We start from the raw sequence: 23,295 nt of genomic DNA on the forward strand, positions 1-23,295 counted from the left end.
TTATATTGTAAACGGTATACCAATAAATTGTTGTAAACATAGTACTGGCAAGTGTAGCTAGAAAAGAAAAAAAAGGGTTATAAACTACCTTTATACTGCCGTTACTGGGAGGCGAACCTGCGCAAAACTGCATGTTAATCTGGCTCCATAACCACTTCACCACTACATCTGATAACAAGCAAGTGGCGTTACATGTAATTGCGCCATCCAGTGTGTCTTTGTAGATGGGATGTATGGTTTATTGGCGGTGTCTCAGTAGAAGTCATATCAGAAACAATTTGTCAGAAAATTCACTGAATATCCAGATGTGAGAACCAAGACCAGACCTGCTTCGGGGGAGGAGACCAAATCGAAGCTGAGATGGGAGGAAAATGCATGAATGAGGCCAAAAATGGCTTTGGCGTATTTCTTATGAGGAAATGACAATATAACATGGTAAAAAGTTCCAAAAGTTAGATTTTTAATTATATGGAACCTTTACAAAAACTGTTCAATTAACTTCTCAACTCCGTCCTCAATCTTGCATTTTTTAGCTACAACACCCTCTTTGGTTCCAGAATGCTATCAAGTCTGACAACTGGAAGGAACTGGACTGACTCTGATAGAATGGGCGGGGCTGACTCTGGTGCAGCTCCGCCTTTGTGGTTCTGCAGCGAGCACCACTTGGTTTATTTTGAGGTGTCCATACAAAATCCATCATTGTCAAACGAATCTTTAAACTGGCTATTGTTAAACTCAAGAAGGCATTTTCATTGGCTACAGTTTATTTTTATGCTTATTATTTGAAACACAACTTAATCCCATTTAGTTCTTCCATTAGCTTAAGGCATACGGAACATTTAGTTTATTGTGTTCCCAAAATTAATAAAGAAGTCAGTTGCCGGGCATTTCAATTTAAATCTAGCCACACTCCTGAACAGACATTCCCCATCATGCGCTCCTCTGACCAAGACCTGCTCGCTGTCCCTCGTTCTAGGTGTCGTACTCGCGGGGACCGGGCTTTCTCAGTCCTAGCACCGTCACTCTGGAACCAGTTGCCACCCTCAGTTAGGCGGTCCCCATCTCTGCCAGTCTTTAAGAGTCGCCTAAAAACCCACCTCCTCCACTTGGCGTCTCCTGAACATGTTTGATTTTGGCCCTCTTTTATGTTGAATTTATTTCACAGTTTTCATTGGTTCACTTTTTCCCTTGTTTTACACATTTGTCTTCTACTAGAATGTTTCACCTTTTTTGTAATTTGTAATCTGTAATTTAAATTGCTTTTATTTTTGATTTATTCAATATATTTACCTTCAACTGAACCATGTTCAGCGCTTTGGGCTTCCTGACAGGGTTGCGGAAGGCGCTTTATAAATAAAGCTTTGATTGATTGATTGACTGATTAAAGCTCCATCTTACCAAATGCAATCAGATCTATCAGCTCTTTTAATTCTTTTAAGGGTTCAATATATGATTATTTACAGAACACATGTCTCTGTTTTTGATTTTTCTCTTTATAACTGTTACATTTTTTTTCTGCATCAATACATCCCCAGGGATGGTACTTGGAATATAGGTAAAGAGAGCAGTATGAATGTTTGAGTGAATGACCCTTACGTGTTGTGTTGTATACTGTAACCTGAAGTTTGTCTGTACTGTTGATTTTAAGGACCCCCTTGAAAACGAGATGTTGAATCTCAAGGGGTTATCCTTTAAATAAATACATTTTAAATCTAAATGACATAATCAGCTGTGTTTGAAGAAGAAACTCACAGAGGCAAGTGGCAGACAAAAGCCGAGTAGCCATGTAAGGGGGAGCACAGTTTGGAAAGACAGGCTGCAGGACGTAGCTGGAGAAGGTGAGGGCGATGACAGCCAGTGTGGTTGGATACATGATGAGGACAGCACTCCACAAAAGGAGAAACCTGGAGGGGAGACTGTCAGATAAATCAAAACTGTCTCTGATCAGTGGACACATAAATTCATTAAAAGAGATTATCAGTAATAATACTCATGATAATCAGTAAAAATTGCTAGTAATACCAGTACAACCACAGCATACCTTTTAAATATGCCACTGATTATTTCTCTAACTAAAACAAAGAGATTAGATCCACATTTTTCCAGTTTTTGTCGCTTTCATTTTAGATGTTTTTTCCCACTAACGTCCATAAACGTATACACACCATATTTTCTTTGATTATTTAATCCAAATACTTTTTCTTTAGTTCTTTTTTATTGCTCCTTGTTTTTGTTTTGCTTTTATCTGACATTTGCCACTTTGTGTTTTTTTTATTTTTTTCAAGGATCAAGATGAGAAGAGGCATAACTCACCCAGTCAGACCACCAAATATCTCTGTCACATATGAGTAATCTCCTCCAGATTTAGGAATTGTGACACCCAGTTCAGCATAGCACAGTGAGCCCAGTACAGCAACGCAGCCTCCCAGAACCCACACCACCAAGGCCAGGCCCACAGAGCCCGAGTGCTCCAGGACCCCTTTAGGAGAAATGAAGATCCCAGAGCCAATGATGTTCCCTGAGGACCAAAATATGAAGAGAATTGCAACAAGTCACACCAAAATGGGCTGCCACCAATCAGAGAGCACATAGAGAGTAAACAAAACTGTTACTTTGGTACTTTGTTAGTTTATAAAGTTCTAACTCACTCTAGCAAAAGTGGATTTTCCACGTGGACGTTCATGCTTCTAGAATTATGATTTTTAAATTCATCTGAAAAATTCTAATCTAATCTGTTTATTGTAGCTCTTAGAAACAAATCAGAAGTGGCCAGAATCAGGGTGTGCAAGAACCAGAGAAAGGTTTTGGACCTCAGGGATAGTGATGTTTGTGGAAAACGATGTAAAATAAACATAAATAAGCCATTTGTACTTTGTGTAGAAAAAAAATAAAAAATAGAAGCAAAAATTAGAATTGGGAAATAAACACAATGAAATGATGACGTGGCTGCAGAGCGGGATGAGGGGTGTTAAACCATGTCCTCCTTGGTACTTACCTTATAAGTGTATTTGGGTTAAAGGTCAGAGGTCAAATCCCTCTATAGTTTGATGTAGGCTAGTTAGAACTTGCAGGGATTATCAGTTCCGGATGGTTGTGAAAAAAAATGTTTAAGCCTGACAGGGTGAAGAGGCACTGCACTGCTCAAGAGTCAGTGAGGTTGGTAGTTTGATTCCTACCTGTAACCCATATAACCCCACCTACCCACCATTTCCCTGTTACTTTTAGGTTCATCTGACGGGTCAGCTGACCTTCTACACAAACTGAACCTGGTCTTATTTTACTTGGCACCCAGTTCTGAACCAGCCCACAAACCCGAACCAGAAACCCATGCAGTGGTCTCACCTATGATGATGGTGCACGCGCTCAACAGACCGATCTCCTTCTTCAGGGTCACCCGGTCCGAGTGTGCGTTCTGCTTTCTGTCCTGCGTCCCTGAACACATGATCCCGCTGCCGTTCTGTCCATCCATGTCCGGTCCGTCCAGTCCCAGAGCTGTCCTCTCCGCTCCGTATTCATGCAGACTGAATGGGCTGCGCATGCGCAACAAGCGCCGGCGGTCCGGGGCAGAATGTTAAATACCCGAACCCATGGTGAGGCGTTCAGGGTGCACCGACCGAGCCTGAAGTCCACCACAGCAGAACCCCCAGGAAGATGAGACTGAGTCCAGGAGATGACCTGGAAGCAGCTGAACTAGAACGGACTGGGACTTGTTGGTGTCTGATATAATGTTCTGACGTTGTTCTCGGGTAGTCCATCTTCTAGATTCAATGACGAACTGGACCAGACCACGTTTCAATGACATGCTGGTGGTAGGAATCAGCCCAGAGGTCCATCATTACTGGTTTTGTTCCTTGAGTTTGAAGCCTTGTTCTTCTTGAATGAACCAGAGAAACCTGGTGAAAAAACAGCCAATGTCCAAACTTCAGAAAGTCTGGAGAACTGCTGATCCAGACTGTTTCATTCTTCTGATTCCGTCCAGAACTCCTGACCTAGGCTAGTTTAATGGACTTACAAACCTGGTTGCTGGGAGGGAAGAGATCCTCATGGCTCAAACCTAAAGACTTGAGTCAAACTGTATATGAACCATTATGATCATTTAAAGAGTAAATAAACCCCAAAATAACTTTTTTTGCTAATTAACTGTATAACTGGGTCTTTACAAATGTAATCTTTCTGTTTCTGTGCATTTTTTGACATGTTTGTGTAAACTTGATTCAATCTAGAATCTAGGTCTAAAATGTCTTAGTGCTGCCCCCTGTGGGTTGAACTGTGGCTACTGCATTATAAATGTGTGACTGGCTGGAGCTGGTACAATTTCACATCATTGGTAGTCTCCTCCCACTCCCCCCCTCCCAAGATGAAAATTCCCCACACTTGGCCATGCCACTCTGTGCCTCCTGGCAACGCCTGTTAATCAGCTGCTGATTGAAATCAGGTGTGTTGAAACAGATAAAACTAAAACGTGCTGGATACCGGCCCTCCAGGTCTGCATGTGTAGTTCAGATTTTATAAATGTCATTTTTACAAACAAAATCTAATTAACCTCACAACCTCGGCAAAGATGAAACTGTGGGGAGCCCCTTGGGGAGTCGCAATCCCCGATTTGGGAACCACTGATTTAATGGTCTGTTTGCCCTTTGACCTTTCATCACTTCAGTCATGGATTTTAAGAACCTGGTGTAAACACAGTCTGGTCCTGCTCTGATTCCACATCATCACACAGATTTAACGTCAACATTTTATTTTACATGAACACTTTCAGTCTGAGTTCAGGAACCAAACTCAGATGATCAGGAACCCGAGTTCTAACGGTCTGAAAACATAAAACATTTAAAAATGACATCCAGTCCTGGGAGTAAAGCGCGCCCCTGTGAGTCGGACTGGGTCCAGGGTTCTGGTGCTGAACCAGTAGTGGTTTACTTGTGGAAGAAGCTGTGGATCTGCAGAGCGCTGGCCCGACCCACAATCAGCTCCAGCTCAGCTGGAGCAGCGCTGCAGAGCTGCTGTATGCTGGAGAAGTTCTGTAGCAGAGTTACGGCTTTTACCCGGCCGACCCCAGGGACCTGCTGGACCAGAGCCAGGACCAACGGGTCGAGCAGCCGACAGGAACTTCTTGGTCTGAAGGGGTTCTCTCTCGTCTGTCCATGAACCTGGAGAAAGGAAGGCCAAACAAGAAGCATTTAGCTCAGGCTAATAACACAGACAGGATGTAGCTAGGCTACCTTGTTCGTGATTTAATAAGAAATGTTTCTTTTTGTCAGATTTTTCATTTGCTGTCGAGTTGAGTCAGAAATGTGTTCATTTGTTGTTCTGTTTCTTTTCACACTGAAAAACCTCCAACTGACCAACGTACAACACCACAAACATTCAGATGGTTCAGCCCACTGGTCAAACTGGTCTGAGGTGGGTCTTCTTTGGGCTTTTCCTGTCGGGGGGGGGGGGGGGGGGGGGGGGGCACCACAGCCAATCCTCTTCTAACATCGTCGTTCCACTGGTGTTCCTCATCTACACACATGGACTCCGTCTTGCTGTGACTAATCTTCATCCCTCTTTTTTTTAGTCGACATCTCTCAGTGACAGCAGGTTGGTGAGGTTAAGGTGCTAAAAGATTTCCCTTCATGGTCCATTAAAATTAACGGCTGGAAATTGACTTCAATTCCACACTAATCTTTTATTACCCTTCTCTAAATCTGCTATCTCCCAAATAAAGCCAACTGTGAAATTAACAAATAAATTAGATTAGAATATTTCTCAAATAAACACACAAGCCTGTAGCGCATGCCTTTCTACCAAACATTCAAGAGGAACTGCAGTCCATAATTTATTTTGACATTAGTTGGTTTTCCAGTTTGAGTTTTCAGTCTCCAACAGCCTGTGTGCCCCAATTGATCATCAGCCCAAAGAGACACAAAACTCAGTTCCACCAGGAGGCGGTACTAACATGACATGGGAATTAAATTAGACATTGTATTTAGGACATTATAATGAGAATACACATTTTACAGCAACAGCAGGTATGATTTCGGCTCTGTCTAACTGTGAGAGTGTGTGTGAATGAGGAAGTGAGAGAAGGAGAAGGGGGAAAGGAGTTCCAGCACCTTCTAGCTAGGGTTGCAACGATTCGTTTGGTGGTAGCAATATGGTCTGAGAAAATCATGATTCCCGCAGCTATTTTACAGAAATTGATTTTGATCTGTATTAAAGTAACACTAAATAGTTTTTTAAACGTTAAGCTAGAGCTTTAACATTTACCTCAGTGATTGTTGAGTTGGAAACTTTATCAGTTTCATATTTGACACCACTCTTCAGTCTTCTGCTGACCAAAAACCACACTCAGGGTAAGGGAGCCAAATTTAAGACTTTTTAAGACCTTTTTTAAGGCCACTTTGACCAAATTTAAGCTATTTTTAAAATTTAATTTAAGCTATTGTAACGTGAGGAAATATGGGTTTTCTGTCACAATGGTGGTGTTGGACGCAGCTGGGTCATAGCTGGGTCGCTGAGAACTTTCACCCACAGATTAAGACCTGCACGTCAGCGAGTCTGGGAGGAAACCATAACATCTGCCACCTGCAGTCTACCAGAAGATGTGTTTACATGAGTTGTACCCAGACCAAGTCAAAACATAAAGTTTAAACTTCTTTTTCGTGATTTTAATGTTAAAATAACCATTATCATTTTGCTCATTATAAATGTGTTTAATCAAATGAATGACTAGTATGCTTTGGGGTAATTATAATGGATTAATGAATCCACACTTAAGTAGATAATGTTGAATGTGTGGTACTGACCTTCACACTCAAGCACACAAACATTCACACACACCCACACACATCTGCCCACAGTAAACTCCAGACACATTTGATGACGCACATGTTTTGCTTTGAGAAGAGAGGTTTTTGGTAAGTTTTCAGTTTTATGAGAGTTCGTGTTGGACAACGGGAAAGAACAGACCTGAAAACCAAAGGGGGGGCAGAGCCTGTTGGCTCGTTCTTCCCCCCTTTCACGCTGTTTCTGCCAAGCCAGGCAGAATAGCTGAATCGCGACTTCTAACGAAGACTCATTACCGAGTCTTTTGATTTCTGAGTGAATTAACTTAAGAAAGCGCATCGATAAAACGCTCTACCATCCACGTGTACCGAGGGCAACTCTGGACCGGTTCCGTTCGACACTTACGTCTCCTGTCAGCCGCCGGTGTCATCTGGATGAACCACAACATCCTCCACGGCCCGGATCCGAAAGAGGGTCCACAAGAGTTCGGTGAGACAGAGCACGGTTTTAGCGTTTGATGCAGTTCTCTGATAAGACCTAAGTTTATCCAAACCATCACTTCACTCAGACACCTGTTACCAGTAGCGGTTTTAGGCACGGGCAGACAGGGCAGTTGCCCGGGGCGGCATTTTTTCATGACACAAAAGGGGCGCACAAGCGCTGAGTAAAAAAAAAAAAAAGGAAATCTGCGCCGCACCGAGGTTTTCTATTATCTGTCATATGACAGTGTCTGGATTGGAAACTGCAAGTTGGCGCCCCCTGCAGCTGCAGACGCTCCGTGCACCGTGTGTGTATGAAGAAGAGGAAGGGGAGGGGTGCGGCGGGGGAATTCACCTCTGGGTGGGTCCAAATGAAATGAGCAGGTAGGGGCTGAATCAACTGTATCAACATGGCTAAAGTTGATCACATCTTGATGTTCTTCCACATTTCATTCATAATATCATAAACACAGGCCTATCATTCTTTCAGGTTTCTCTGAATAGTGTGAAATGGCCGAATAAAAAAAGGAAAAACAAAACGATTTTGTGGTCACACCCCCATCAAGGTCAAATTGTTTAGTCCTTACTGAAGGAAACTTATCGAGTCAGGAGCCAAACAGAAGAGATGAACATAAAAAGGCTAAAACCACCAGGTGCCCGATTCAGGAATAAAAAAGAAAAAAAAAGAGGAGAAAAATAAAGGTATGTACGCTCTCATGATGAATGTTTTCAATTTTTTGAACCAGTTAACTGGGATTTTAACGGTTAAATTCGGTCAACTAGTTGCTAACAGAGCTAATAGGGCTGAAATATTGAAACGAATATTCAAATGGTTCGAATAAATTCCTTGAATCGTTTTTTACTGATTCAAACTAGGATTTGTTAAATGCTCGCTGCAGCCTGTGGCCTGCCTGAACAACAACAAACACATGTTGATCAAGTTCACATAATAAATAAAACAACTCTACAAGCAGAAGAAAACTCCCCAGTCACCACTAACTATCCTGTTTATTTATTGCAGATGGCTGCACTGATTATTTTTTACATGATTTGTTCTGTAAAAGTTGGCATTTTTGGTAGTCTACAGTTTTTTTTTATGTCAGTTTAAATTACAATTTCAGGGGCAATTCTAAAATATTATGGATCATGATAAAGATCTATTGGAGATCTACTCCAACTTTTGGACTGCTCTGCCAGTCACTGTGGCTCAAGCTGAGAGGAGCTTTTCAAAACTTGATCAAGTCATACCTGAGGTCACCTATGTTTCAGGGGCGGCTCACTAACCTGGCTCTGATTAGTATCAATCACTCAGTAGGGGAGCAGATTTCATATGATGACATTATTGATGATGTTGCATCAAAGTTAGGTTTTAATTTTAGTTTGTGCTTTCTATTCTAAGTGCAATGCTGTAGTGATTATCTTTAGTTTGTTATGTGTGAAATATTTTTGCTATTTAGAATATTTATTATATATTATGTTCATATATTCTTAATATTTAGTTAGTTTAGTTGTTTTTGTATATTTGATTCTATATATTTTGATACAGTGTATAATGTATATTGCCTTACATTCTGACAACTTCATAGTAATTAATGTAAATATGTGCAACTTAGAAAAATGAATGTTCAATAGTCGTTCTAATAAAACATCCCTGTTTGTAGAAAACATGCGTGTGTTCGTGCAGGTGGGGTGGTGGGGGTGGGGGCGGTTGGGGGGGCGCTCAAAGGGGGCCTCGCCCAGGGAGTAATTCCATGTAGAACCGCCACTGCCTGTTACTTCCTGAAGCAAAATCAGACTCACACACGCATTCATGTCACAACATTCTCAATCTTCATAAATTCACCAGAAGGTCTATTTGAGCAAGAACAGCATATAAACTGTTAAAAGATTGTCCCACAAAGTTGCCAATGTGATTGTTATTTCCTGTTTGTCAATTTTCAAAATCATTAGTTTAATTTGAAGAATTAAAACTGTTAATCCTTCAAACTTGTTTCCTCATTGAACTGAAACACAGACACTCAGATATTATCGGCAGTTTATGGATGAAAACAACCTTTGAGTCTTCTGAACAATATAAAAATTGGTTATTGATTTATTAAAATTAATATTCCGAATTAATACGTAGCATGGTTTCTCTTTCATAAAAGAGCATAAATCCATAACGCTACACTATAATTTCCAGCTATTGCCTGGAACCAGTGCTAACCACGTTGCGAACGTGGGATCAGCCATCCAGTTACCATTAAACTTGCACTTCCCCATGGCGCAAGCTCCCACTAGCTTAACCAGCTAATGTGCTCATCTAAAAACAGCCCCCTTTCCCAACCAATGTGTACGGTTCTGCTTACACCAACATCACACACACAAAATGCTGAAGACCAACTAGAAATTCACGAAAATTTTACAGAAATAAAAGAATCTTGTTTGTTGGGTCTTTTGTAATTTAAGACCTTTGGAAACAGTATTTAAGGATTATTTGTCATTTTTAAGGATTTTTAAGGCCTTAAATTTGGAAAAGCAAATTTAAGACTTTTTAAGGACCCGCGGATACCCTGCACTAGGGCTGTCGCGGTTGAGGAATTCCCCCTGCGGTGATTCAGGGTGGCTTAATATTGCGGTTTGCGACATTATTGCAGCCCTTTTTTTATTGCAGTACTATCTAAACATAATGTTTACACATTTAAAAAAGGTTAAAAATTGCCGTGCCTTCTTTAATAACACTTTACTGAATGCAAATCAAAGGGCAGTAACAACAAAACAACAAAATTCAGGAGGTTAAACTTTTAAAAGCAAATTTGGCTGCAGCATCTAACAAATAAGAAACAAGTCCCCATTTTGTTTAGTTGTTTAAAACCAAGCATAAAAAATTACATGTACCGGGCGCGCGCGCGCCGGGGGGCGGGCACACTATCATTTCACTTTCACACACGAATGACGGTGATTTATAGCTCGGTCACGTCCTTGTTACCCACAAGGAAAACCAGCATGTTAACCATATACGCTTTGAGAGAGGATCTGAGAGGGGTGGCAACATTTCCAGCAACACTGAAAACCCTCTCGGATGGTGCGCTCGTTGCACTAACACACACGTACTTGCTGCGACAGGCAGGAAGACCCTGTTCTAGTAGTGCTTGGAAGGTCATTCCACATCTACCACCTGAACACAGAAATTTATATGCTTTTTTACTCTAACCCCCCCATGTCAGAGAGGGCAGTGCCCTCCACCTCTACAATTAGCAAACGTAGTCCAAGAAGACTCCTGTCCAACATCTTCTGTCAGCCTGTCCATCACCAAAGCAAACAAGAAGGAGCTTAAAGCGATCCTTGATGCAGTCCCACCTCCATCTTGAAGTTCTCTTTTGCTCCTCAGCACACATATGGTGAGTGGAAGGTGACAGTGCCCCTGTGAAAGGGGCTTTTGGTTCAATCCTGCACCGTACAACTGGCAGTTGTGTCAGCTGGAGCCTGTGCACATTCAGTATAAACAGACCAGCTGGAGTTCGTGTGGCAAAGTACTGAGACGATCTGAAGTGGTCTCCATTCAGTTGTTTTAGTTAGCACCCTTGTGTGTGATTACTGTGCAAGTGTCTGCATGAATGAATCACACCAAAGGGGAAAACAGGCCAGGGTTAAAAGCAAACTGACCAAAGACTGCAGGTGTTAAAATATTCTGAGACCACAGCAGGTCCAGAAGTACACAAAGCACTTACCATTTGAATGATAAGCTGTGAGGCCTCCGTTTGCCCACTAACTGGGACCAGCGCCAGACCCAGGTCCAAAACCACAAACCTCTGCACAGCAGGGAAGTACTGCTCACTCAGCCTCGTCCTCTCCACCAGAACCACGTCCTGGAGGCTGCTGGCCTTAAAAACACCAGAAAACACAAGTTAAGAGGTCTTTCACCCAGCTCTACCATTAGAGGCTTAACTCACATTTCTGTAGCGAACCAACTTCCTTCTATACTCGGTTCCTGCTACGATGTTGCCTTCAGACACATACAGGATGCTGGTCTTACTGGGAAGGTGAAAATCTGCCAGACCCAGCTCATTTTCAAACAGAATGTTCACTCCTCCACCTGCGAGACAACATGAGGTCACAAAGGTCGTCCCAAACAGTCTGAATCTTTTTCACGCCAGTTTAATTAAACACAGGTGGTAGAGCGGGTTGCCTCATGATCGGAGGGTCATGGGGTTGATTCCAGCTCCCGCCAGGGGTATCCTGCTGTTGTGTCCTTGGGCAAGACACTTCACCCAACTTGCCTGTGTTAGTGGTGGTCAGAGGGGCCGACGGCGCCAAATGGCAGCCTCGCCTCTGTCAGACCTCCCCAGGGCGGCTATGGCTACAAGTAGCTTACCATCACTAGCAGTGTGTGAATGTGAGAGTGTGTGAAAAGCGTCTTTGGGTGTCTAGAAAAGCGCTATATAAGTTCAATGCACTATTATTATTATTATTATTATTATTAAAAATACCTTGAAAAATCATACAAAAGTCCATTTATTGTAGAAATTAAACTCAGACTGCGAGGCCACCTAAAGGCTCAGGAACCCTTTGCAGGTGTAATGAGCCAATCAGAGTTTGACACTTTAAGCCTAGAATATTGAACCTTTTAACTAGGGATGCACCGATACGATAATGGTATCGGTATCGGTGCCGATACAGATACTGATACCAGTATCGGTAAAAGTTAACAGCTACCAGTAAATGATACCAATGCATTTGCTTGAAAGTGACTTCACTGTAACTTGTCATTTCTGCTCACCTAATATTTTACTTTTGTGATCACTTATATTACTTTTTATCTATCTCACAGTCTTTTCCTATTGAAAACAGAAGAAAATAAAACCTGTATTCCAATTCATTGCATTTTTTTTGTGTGGTAGAAGTATCTGTATCGGTAAACGATATCGCCGAGTACTCAGATCCAAGGATCGGTATCGTATCGGTTTGGAAAAAAGTGGCATCGTTGCATCCCTACTTTTAACAATAAGCTAATTGTGCAATTTTGAAATGGGAGTTGTACAAGCTGTATGCCATAATCATCATAACGGGGTAAAATCTGTCTTTGTGACCAGAAATCTACCTGATCTACAGAATTTATTTAAAGTTAACCAGAGAGTGAAGGTGTGAAGGTTTCAGCAACCATTAAGCCTAGATTCTCTCTCTCTCTCTCTCTCTCTCTCTCTCTCTCTCTCTCACTCTCACTCTCACTCTCACACTCACACTCACACTCACACTCACACTCACACTCACACTCACACACACACACACACACACAAATGTATTGACAAAGACGTCTCCATTAGTGTCAGTGTTGCAAAGCGGTTCTCCGCCAGGACAGCAGGAGGTGTAGACATTTTCTGGCGGGGTTGCCTACCACCTTTTCATGCAGTCACCACCTCCAAACCCTGTTACCGTAATTTCCTGACACAAACAAAAAGTCTGCCTCATATCTTTGCACTCCTTCAGTCACAGGTCTATTAACGTTTAAATCAACAGATTTTTTTCTGCGAGACGTTCTTTAATCTGCTCTGTGTCTACCACTAGATATTTTCAGCTCTCGTTTTATTGTTTTGAAGGGGAAGGCGGTGCTGTTAACGAGATTAAAAGAAGCAGCATCCTGACCAATCACATGGCGTCGCTTGGGTGGATAAAATTGGGCTCTACTCCATTCGTTCTTGCGTGCTAGTTTGAAAGCCTTTGAGCCCACGTACAATGGTAAATGATAAATGCCTTTCAGAGCCAGAGGACTCCTAAGCACTTTACACTACAGTGTATCATTCATCCATTCACACACACACTCACACACTGGTGGGGATGAGCTACGATGTAACCACAGCTGCCCTGGGGTGCAATGACGGAGGTGAGGCCACAACTAGTGATGCACCGATCAGGTTTTTTGCTGCCGATCACCGATACCGATATCAAAGAATGCTGATCACCGATACTGATCACCAATACCGATCACGTGGATTGGCCAGAAATTTTCTACAACATTATAATGAGTGGTACAAACTACATAATCTGGGAATAAAGGAAATGTAACCTAATCTAAAATGGTCTGTATTAGGGTTATCACGGTGTGAAAATTTAACCCCACGGTTATTGTGACCAAAATTATCACGGTGTTCGGTATTATCGCGGTATTTTTTTAAACGTGCTACATTTTCACACAATTAAATAAACCCTGTATGTCAGGAAATATTGTCCTCAGTTTGTGTCCAAATTTAGCCTAAAATGTGTTATTTTGTAATTATGTTGTTTATTTGTTTACATTTTTTTCCCTTTAGTCTTTAAAATATCAATATTTGCCCATCACTTCTTATTTTATGTCTGTTTGATGTCATCATTTTAAAAATATTAGATCAGATGATACTCAGTACTCAAGTAGCCTTCTAATCAGATACTTTTTTACCCTTACTTGAGTAATAAACCCTATATCAGGAAAATATTGTCCTCGGTTTGTGTCCTTCCAGTGAGCTTTGCAGATGTGGGAAAATGTCATCAGGCAGTAATCATTGTTAAATTCATAATTATTCTCGGAGAGAGACCAGCTCTTATCTGCCCCTGGGAGCCCCGTAATGCATAGCGTCATTTCAACATGGGGGTGTCCGCGACACGGTTATATGCAGGTAGCGACGCTGCGGCTGCTTTATATAGCGACTCGTTGCTTTCTCCCTCAACCCAAATCCTCGGATCACGCATTTTAGCTAAAACGCTAACGTTAGCTTGCCTTGCGTTGACTGTAGAGTTGTGGGTGATGGTCATGCAGATGTGTCTTGAGATTTGAAGCGTTGCTGCCTTTCACAGACACTTTTTCTGCTCGTGCTGCAAACAGGATAGCCGTCTTCTATCAATTCCCTCGGCATTCTTCAAATATCTAAAATATGCCCGTACTTCCGACTTTGTCTTCTTTGAGGGATAAAAAAATGTCCTCCTGAGCGCTGCCGCCTCCTCCTTTGGCCATTATTTCAGCTTTAGCTTCAAGAAAGTTTTGGTTGTAAACAACAAAGCGCGCATGTGCCGCCGGCAACTTCAGCAGATGATACGGTGGCTGGTAAGGGTCACCGCGCCTACACCGCAGCCACGGTAAACCCACTGAGATAATATAATTTTTTTTAAAAAACAAGACGGTTATTATTATTGTCAACTTTTTTTACCGGGGTTTACCGCTACACCGGTTACCGTGACAACCCTACCTGATCGGTCTGCTTGGATCTATTTTGAAAACCCCGATCAAAACCGATAGGGGCGCTATCGGCCGATTGGGATCAAATGCCGATCCATCGGTGCATCCCTAGCCACAACAGCAGAATTCCGGAGCCGGTATCGAACCTGCAACCTTCAGATTACTGGACAACCTCAGCTGGCCCTTACTGATACACTACACAATGGTGTAGCGTAACCTAGCACCTCCGCAGGCAGAGAAGTATAGACTAGACTTAAGGCACTCCCATGGCCAGTTGAGGGTATCCTCACTCTGCGTCATGCTGGATAAACATGTCACATCCTCAAAACTTTTGGTGGGTGGGGACATGACAGGTGGTGGTGGTGGGTTCTATGCTAATTCAATTCAATTCAATTCAATTCAAAAATACTTTATTAATCCCAGAGGGAAATTGATTGCTGTAGTAGCTCAGAATAATAATAATAATCAAGTCATCAAAGAGTTATTGTATATTACAATGGCTGTTGGCAGGAAGGATCTCCAGTAGCGGTCAGTGTTGCAGCGAAACTGAAGAAGCCTCTGGCTGAAGACACTTCTGTTGTCAGACAGTCTTGTGAAGAGAATGCTCAGGGTTGTCCATAATTCTCTTGATTCTCTGGAGAATCCTTCTTTGCATTATCTCCTCCAGCGGTTCCACAGTCATCCCCAGAACAGAACCAGCCTTTTTTATTAGGCTGTTGAGCCTTTTCAGGTCCCTGCTTCTGATGCTACTACCCCAACAGACGATGGCTGAAGAGATTACACTCTCAACAACAGACTTGTAGAAGATCTGCAGCATCTTGCTACAGACATTGAAGGACCTAAGCGTCCTCAAGAAGTGCAGTCTGCTGTGTCCCTTCTAGTAAACGGCTTCACTATTCTTTCTCCAGTCCAGTCTGTTGTCCAGGTGAACTCCAAGGTATTTGTATTCCTCAACCACCTCCACTTATTCTCCCATGATGGAAACAGTGTTTGACTCCACCCTGTTTCTTCTGAAGTCTAAAATCATCTCCTTTGTTTTGTTCATGTTCAAGGTCAGATGATTGTTTCCACAACATGCCACAAAGCGCTCCACCAGCTCTCTGTACTCAGCTTCCTGTCCATCTCTGATACACCCGACAACTGCAGAGTCATCTGAGTATTTCTGTAGATGACAGGTCCCTGATTTGTACTGGAAGTCTGAGGTGTACAGGGTGAAAAGGAATGGTGAGAGTACAGTCCCCTGTGGTGCTCCAATGTTACTGATCACCTGGTTTGATGTGCAGTTCTTCAGCCTCACAAACTGTGGTCTGTTTGTCAGGTAGTCTTTAATCCAGGCGATAGTTGAGGCCCCCACCTGTGTCTTCTGCAGTTTCTGGCAAAGTACATCAGGCTGAATTGTGTTAAATGCACTGGAGAAATCAAAGAATATGACCCTGACAGTGCTGCCTGCTTTGTCCAGATGACAGTGGGATGGTTGAAGCAGCTGGATGATGGCATCTTCAAGTCCAGTTACATGGCGATAAGCAAACTGCAGCGGGTCCTGATATGTTCTAGTTTGCTTATTCAGGTGGACCAACAGGAGTCTCTCCAGGACCTTCATGATGTGGGATGTCAGGGCAACTGGTCTGTAGTCATCATTGACTGATGGGTGAGTTTTCTTTGGAACTAGAACAAGGCAGGATGTCTTCCACAGGACTGGAACCTTCTCTTGGGCCAGGCTGAGGTTGAAGAGGTGCTGCAGAATCCCACAGAGCTGCTCTGCACAGGCCTTCAGTACTCTGGGGCTGACACCATCTGGACCTGCAGCCTTGTTCCTGTTCAGTCTCTCCAGCTGCCTCTTCACCTGACTTCTATAGATAGATAGGTGTGAGGGGGATATAAATGGGGCAGCAGCATCTCCTGACCTGGTTGAAGACAGATTTATAGAACCAGAAGAGTCCATGACTGCGTTAGAGGACAAAAGAGCTGGCGTGTGACAGGAAAATGTTGGATCAGAGGAGGATGGGATGTCTGATTGGCTGGGGACAGGCGAGGAGAATGCTGGGTTTGTTCTTGAGCTGAACCTATTGAAGAACTTGTTCAGTTCATTGGCTGTGTCCAGGCTGCCATCTGTGCAATCATTCCTCTGCTTGAAGCCTGTGATCTTCTTCATCCCTGACCAGACATCTCTGATATTGTTCCTCTGTAGTTTGTTCTCCAGCTTCTTCCTGTATGCCTCCTTGCTGTCTCTGATCTTGATCTTCAGTTGCTTCTGTATACTCCTCAATAATTCCCTGTCTCCCTCATTGAAGGCTCTTTTTTCTCATTTAGCAGATTCTTCAGTTCACTGGTGATCCAGGGTTTGTTATTAGCTAAGCATCTCACTGTTCTGGTGGGTACGATATTGTCCACACAGAAGTTTATATAGTCAGTGACACAGCCAGTCATGGCATGGATGTCCACTTCATATCCTTGGCAGAGAGTCATCCAATCTGTGGTCTCAAAACAACTCTGCAGGGCTTCTTCAGCGTCCTGTGACCATTTTCTCACAGTTCTTCTTGTCACAGGTTGCCTCTGAACAAGTGGTTTGTATTCTGAGCAGAGAAAACAAGATTGTGATCTGATTGTCCCAGAGGAGGTCTTGTTTTGGACATGTATGCATTCTTTACATTTGCATAACACAAATCCAATGTCTTGTTTTCTCTGGTGGAGCAGCTGACAAACTGTTGAAATGTTGGAAGTGTAGCAGAGAGCGAGGAATGATTAAAATCACCAGATATAGCCACAAATGCATTGGTGTGCTGGGTTTGTAGCTTAGCGACAACGGAACTGATGGCACCACATGCATTTTCAGCAAGGGCTGAAGGTGGAATAATGGGCCATTCCCATCTATACCGGGTCGGCCCGGGCCGGGTAGCGTAGGTTGTTTACATATCTGGGTGGCCTGGTATTTTTCTGGGCCAACCAAGGCTCATTCTCAGCCCTCTTCTCGAGGGGGTCTGCTTCAGGCCGACCAGGGCCAACACGCCCACTGCTGACAGCAAATTCACACCTTCCATTAAAGCAAGCCTCTGATTGGTGGGTAGAATCAGTCCACATGGGCTTAAGACAAGGATGTGTGGAATCAACCAGGCCAGGCTGGGGCCAACTGGGGCTACCCGGCCCGGGCCGACCCGGTACAGATGGGAATGGCCCATATAACAGTTGGCAAATAATATGGGTGACAACTTACTGCCAAGAGTTCAACATCTGGGCTGCAGAGACGACATTTCACTGAAACATGACATGGATGGCACCATCTGTTGTTGACAAGCACTGCCACTCCACCTCCTTTTCTTGTCCCGCTCCTCTTCAGATCTCTGTCTGCTCGTACAGTCAGGAATCCTGACAGTGAGACGCTGGAATCGGGGATATGGTCCTGCAGCCACGTCTCCGTGAAACACATAACACTGCACTGCCGATACTCTGGCTGAGTCCTTGAAAGGGCTTGGAGTTCATCCATCTTGTTGGCCAGTGATCTCACATTGCCCATTATAATCGATGGAAGAGATGGTTTGAATTTCCGTTTTGCTCCTGCTCTGCATCCACGCTTCTTTCGTTTTAGCTCATTTGGGATTTGTGGCTTCAGTTGAGGTATTATTTCAGCCTTTCCAATGTTAATCAGCTGCTCCAGATTGTAAACCAGCTTGTGGCCATGGTTACGCATAATAACAAATAAGGATGCACAGATCAGGTTTTTTGTTGCCGATCACCGATACCGATATCAAAGAATGCTGATCACCGATACTGATCACGTGGATTGGCCAGAAATTTTCTACAACATTATAATGAGTGCTACAAACTACATAATCTGGGAATAAAGGAAATGCAACCTAATCTAAAATGGTCTGTATTAAGGTTGTCACGGTGTGAAAATTTAACCTCACGGTTATGGTGACCAAAATCACCACGGTTTTCGGTATTATTGCGGTATATTAGGGCTGGGCGATATATCGATATTCTTTAAATATCGGTATAATTTTTAAACAAGATATAAGATGACTTTATATCTTTATATCTATATAAGTGGCCAAACTGCTATGCAAGCGATTAGCCGCTATGCTAGCGACATGTTGCTCAGTCTCTAAGCGGCTATTACGTGTATTCTCACAAGTTTGCTCAGTCTGAGAGCCTCTGGGTAAATGTGCTGCTCTAAACTTTGCATTTGGTGTCCTGGTTTTTAATTATTTGGGGACGTTCAATGCCAACGGAGTTCTGTTTTCCATCCTGCTTGTGCGGAGAGACGAGCCAAACCCCTCCCTCCCCTGTGTAATGAGGAAACGGCTACGGAAAGCCGGAGTGGCCAAATGACCTGAAACATATTGTAAGGGTTTTAATAATAAACTATAGGGTTACCGTTTTATTTTGAAGGTGAACTCTACGGGTGAGAAATGTTGTTCCAGTTCCGTTTTTTTCCTCTCTGGTTTGCTATGCTAGTAAATACACCGTTACGAGTGATTCTGTTGAAAAAGTTGAGTTTGTAAAGTGTGGGTTATGGAGACAGTAGCCCGAAAATAACACTCATAAAAGAGCAACCAGAGACTCTGAATCATTACGGTATAATCGCTGATGAGCCAACACTGCTAACTAATAACTAACAACTAGTTAATAACTAGTTTTTCTAATAACTCCATGGTGCATGACCCATGTGATCTTCAGTAGATGCAATTACATCATTGTACATTTAGCTTAACATGATGGATTTTTTTTCTCTGGACAAGACCTATACAATATGGGCCACCTCTAGATGAAATTTAAATAATTTTACATTAATTATAAATATTTAATAAAAAAGTGACTGTGGGACATTTGATACACCTCTGGCTCTCAACTGTGTGTGTGTGTGTGTGTGTGTGTGTGTGTGTGTTAGCAGACAGCTGTACCTGTGTTACTAAAGCTCAGACTGGTAGAGAATAGGCACTACAGTTAAAGTTTGACAAGAATCAATACATTTTTATGCATTTAACCTACTGATTTATGTATATAATTTCTCAAGAGCTTGAAGTGAGTTAACTTCTCAACAGTTTACAAGAGGAAAAATATCGAGATATATATTGTATATCGGAATTCAGCTTAAAGATATCGAGATATAAGTTTTGGTCCATATCGCCCAGCCCTACGGTATATGTTTTTTAAACGTGCTACATTTTCACACAATTAAATAAACCCTGTATGTCAGGAAATATTGTCCTCAGTTTGTGTCTAAATTTTGCCTAAAATGTGTTATTTTGTAATTATGTTGTTTATTTGTTTACATTTTTTCCCTTTAGTCTTTAAAATACCAATATTTGCCCATAACTTCTTATTTTATGTCTGTTTGATGTCATCATTTTAAAAATATTAGTTCAGATGATACTCAGTACTCAAGTAGCCTTCTAATCAGATACTTTTTACCCTTACTATATCAGGAAAATATCATCCTCGGTTTGTGTTCCAATGAGCTTTGCAGATGTGGGAAAATGTCATCAGGCAGTAATCATTGTTAAATTCAAAATTATTCTCGGAGAGAGACCAACTCTTATCTGCCCCTGGGAGCCCCATAATGCATAGCGTCATTTCAACATGGGGGTGTCTGCGACACGGTTTATATGCAGGTAGCGGCGCTGCGGCTGCTTTATATAGCGACTCGTTGCTTTCTCCCTCAACCCAAATCCTCGGATCATGCATTTTAGCTAAAATGCTAACGTTAACTTGCCTTGCGTTGACTGTAGAGTTGTGGGTGATGGTCGCGCAGATGTGTCATGAGATTTGAAGCGTTGCTGCCTTTCACAGACACTTTTTCTGCACGTGCTGCAAACAGGATAGCCGTCTTCTATCAACTCCCTCGGCATTCTTCAAATATCTAAAATATGCCCGTACTTCCGACTTTGTCTTCTTTGAGGGATAAAAAATGTCCTCCTGAGCGCTGCCGCCTCCTCCCTTGGCCATTATTTCAGCTTTAGCTTCAAGAAAGTTTTGGTTGTAAACAGCAAAGCGCGCATGTGCCGCTGGTCCTGAAACTTCAGCAGATGATACGGTGGCTGGTAAGGGTCACCGCGCCTACACGGCAGCCACGGTAATCCACCAAGATAATATAGTTTTTTTTAAAAAAACAAGACGGTTATCATTATTGTCAACTTTTTTTTACCGGGGTTTACCGCTACACTGGGTACCGTGACAACCCTACCTGATCGGTCTGCTTTGATCTATTTTGAAAACTTCGATCAAAACCGATAGGGGCACTATCGGCCGATTACGATCAAATGCCGATCCATCGGTGCATCCCTAATAACAAATGCTCAAAAAGTGAAACAATAGCAGTAAAAAATCCTCTAAGCTTCACAGCACCAGAAACAGAAAAGCAAAAGGTCCAAAAAAAAATGCAGTTTTTTCTTAAGACGCTAGAAGAAAAAATGTCCAAAAAAGGCAAAACTTACATGTAGTTAACAGAGCTACTCCAACATGCAGCCACCCAGAGCAGCGCGAGAATTTCGCTTATTGCGATGTCACAGTAAGGGACATTTTTTTAAACAGCTCGATTTAAGTGTATAACTCCTAAAACCAAACTCTGACAGACAACTGATGATGTTTTTTTTATTTATTTTTTTATCCATGTTAGTAATGTCTTCAAGGGCGCCTCAGTCACGCCCATCTACTTCATGGGCCCCCTACTGCCAAAAGATGAACGGAAGGCTATGGACCGATAAAATCTGCTCTGTGATTCTATTTGATACGTGCCGTGGATTTACCTTTCAGGTCTTGAATAAGGGCAGAGTTCCTCCACCTCTCAGCGCAGATGATGTGGCCATGAGGAAGAGCAGAGTTCAGAACAGCTGACTTCATCCCGCTGAACGCTAAAGCTGTAAGGCTGGGTCTTAAAGACCGTCAACATGTCTAACATTCCTAGTTACACATGAATGAATATTCATTTACCACCTTCTTTAATAAACTTAAGGGTCGCCTCCAAATTGTAGAATGAAAAAACGGTTGTGTGCAAGATAAAATGTACCGGAAGTCTTTGACAGTGACCCCCAGAAGTAGTTGGGCCAGACTGAAGCGCTGTCTGGGTGTTGTAGTTTTTAATAACAAAAGCCGTAAAGCTCTTTGGGTGACGGTAAACGGAGGCCCACTATGACCAGTAGAGGGCACTGCGGATAACTTGATTTTCTCACAACTGAAATGAAACCTTTATTTCTGCTTTGTTCCGGGGTCGTTGGGCTGGCAACAAAACCGAACACATGAAGGTTTCTGGCAGCCTCTCTTCCGTGTTGTCTTTCGGACCAGTCACCTGATGACTGCAGCGCCTGAGCTGGTAGGAGCTGCTTAGCTTGTTATTTTTAGCGATTTGTTTGTTTTTCTTGGAGGGGGGTCAGGATCATGCCAAACCCTAAATAATCAGAGGAATTTATCAGACACATCCAGCCAGGTTAAGAAAGCAGCACTGGTATTTCTGTGAGCATCCCATTTGGATTAATAGTTTAAACGCTAGCATATGGAGCTAACGCTCCTGGAGTCTTATTCCTGTAAAGTAATGTTAACATCTGCCAGGTTGTCGATGATCGTGCTGCTAAATAAAGGGCTGGGTTCAAGAGGGAGCTCAGCAGTTTCAACTCTGACGCGTTAGTAAAAAAAAATAAAAATACAAAAACAAAGGGTTTTCTTTGTTTGCGGCCGGGTTTCTGGAGCAGATGGTCCAGCATCCAGTGAAATTACACAGGTGAACCTGTGAAAGCTTTGTTGATCAATTGTCCCGCTGTTTTCTAAACATTAAGCATCTTCCTGAAGTCACCTGATGGCCCCCTGTTAATCTAAACCACAATACAAACTCATGAATAACACACCCCTACTTCTAATTCATGTATTTTGATCAGTGAGTCCTTTAAAACAGCAGAATGTGTGGTCTGTAGGTTGAGCTATAACATGTAGAATATACAGAACAGGCCAAAAGTTTGGACTCACCTTCTCATTCATTGTGTTTTCTTTATTATCATGACCGTTGGTAGATTCTCACTGAAGGCATCACAACTATGAAAGAACAAACGTGGAGTTATGTACTTACCAAAAAAAGGTGAAATAACTGAAAACATGTTTTAGATGCTACTTTCTTCAAATAGCCACCCTTTGCTCTGATTACTGCTTTACACTCTTGGCATTCTCTCGATGAGCTTCAAGAGGTAGTCACCTGAAATGGTTTTCCAACAGTCTTGAAGGAGTTCCCACAGGTGTTTAGCACTCGTTGGCCCCTTTGTAAATGGTCATGGTCATGAAAATAAAGAAAACGCATGAAACGAGAAGGTGTGTCCAAACTTTTGGCCTGCACTGTATTCATATGAATACATATTAACCTATACCCGTGACAGGTGCAACAGGAACTCCTGGTTGGCACTCTCACACAGGAAATAAAACTAACCTAGAGCTGTCCGGTTGATGTTCCCACATCAGCACGAGAACTGGTAAAAACACAAAGAGCTAATCATTTTTCATAATTGTTGTGCTGTTTGTTTCACATTCTGGCTCCTGGTGTTTTTAGACCGTTCAGTGTTTAGGATCAAAACGTTGTGACTTCATTGTAGAATAGATTTTTAGGTATTTTTAGATTTTAACTTCATAAAATATCTTATATGTGCTTTATTAAGTAAGTCATCATGATAGCATCAGTTTAACAGTCAGAGCTACCTAACTTTAGTATGTTCTCCCACTTTTAACCATTACACGGATACATTTACATGCACCAGTCTGTGATCTCACCCTCATAAACAGTCTAATATATGCGCAAACATGCAGCATTAACAAGAAATATTAACCCACTGCAGGTAATTTTAAGCATTCACATGTAAATTTACCCGTTCCTCATGTGACTGA

At 42.4% G+C, this 23,295-nt stretch overlaps 3 protein-coding genes across 5 annotated transcripts in view; 1 reads left to right on the forward strand and 2 right to left on the reverse strand.

The window, feature by feature from the left end:
- The window catches only part of slc7a10b (solute carrier family 7 member 10b), a 38,328-nt gene extending 34,775 nt beyond the window's left edge, over nucleotides 1-3,553 (reverse strand). The window contains exons 1-3 of one of the 2 annotated variants that reach the window (XM_054732835.2): nucleotides 3,343-3,553; nucleotides 2,314-2,518; nucleotides 1,753-1,916 (exon numbers count right to left, since the gene is read on the reverse strand). In XM_054732835.2, coding sequence (XP_054588810.1) covers nucleotides 1,753-1,916; nucleotides 2,314-2,518; nucleotides 3,343-3,538 — 565 coding nt within the window. In that variant the 5' untranslated portion in view covers nucleotides 3,539-3,553. The remainder of the gene's footprint in view (nucleotides 1-1,752; nucleotides 1,917-2,313; nucleotides 2,519-3,342) is intronic. The other variant, XM_070550280.1, reaches the window with a different exon arrangement.
- A 1,171-nt stretch (nucleotides 3,554-4,724) lies between these two features.
- On the reverse strand, nucleotides 4,725-21,494 carry faap24 (FA core complex associated protein 24). Its single transcript, XM_015976502.3, has 4 exons — nucleotides 21,183-21,494; nucleotides 11,183-11,325; nucleotides 10,961-11,113; nucleotides 4,725-5,150 (listed from the first exon to the last, which is right to left on the reverse strand). The coding sequence occupies exons 1-4, from the start codon at nucleotides 21,274-21,276 to the stop codon at nucleotides 4,917-4,919; spliced, it is 624 nt and encodes a 207-aa protein (XP_015831988.1). The 5' UTR covers nucleotides 21,277-21,494; the 3' UTR covers nucleotides 4,725-4,916.
- Nucleotides 7,237-23,295, forward strand: part of ankrd27 (ankyrin repeat domain 27 (VPS9 domain)) — a 77,499-nt gene continuing 61,440 nt past the window's right edge. The window contains exon 1 of one of the 2 annotated variants that reach the window (XM_054732833.2): nucleotides 7,237-7,260. Coding sequence is in view for 1 of the 2 variants with exons in the window: in XM_015976500.3 (XP_015831986.3) it covers nucleotides 21,725-21,745 (21 nt within the window). In the remaining variant the exon portion in view is untranslated. Of the gene's footprint in view, nucleotides 7,261-21,532; nucleotides 21,746-23,295 lie in introns of those variants that run through there. The other variant, XM_015976500.3, reaches the window with a different exon arrangement.

This window comes from Nothobranchius furzeri, chromosome 4 (assembly GCF_043380555.1).
Source record: "Nothobranchius furzeri strain GRZ-AD chromosome 4, NfurGRZ-RIMD1, whole genome shotgun sequence".
Lineage (NCBI taxonomy): Eukaryota > Metazoa > Chordata > Actinopteri > Cyprinodontiformes > Nothobranchiidae > Nothobranchius > Nothobranchius furzeri.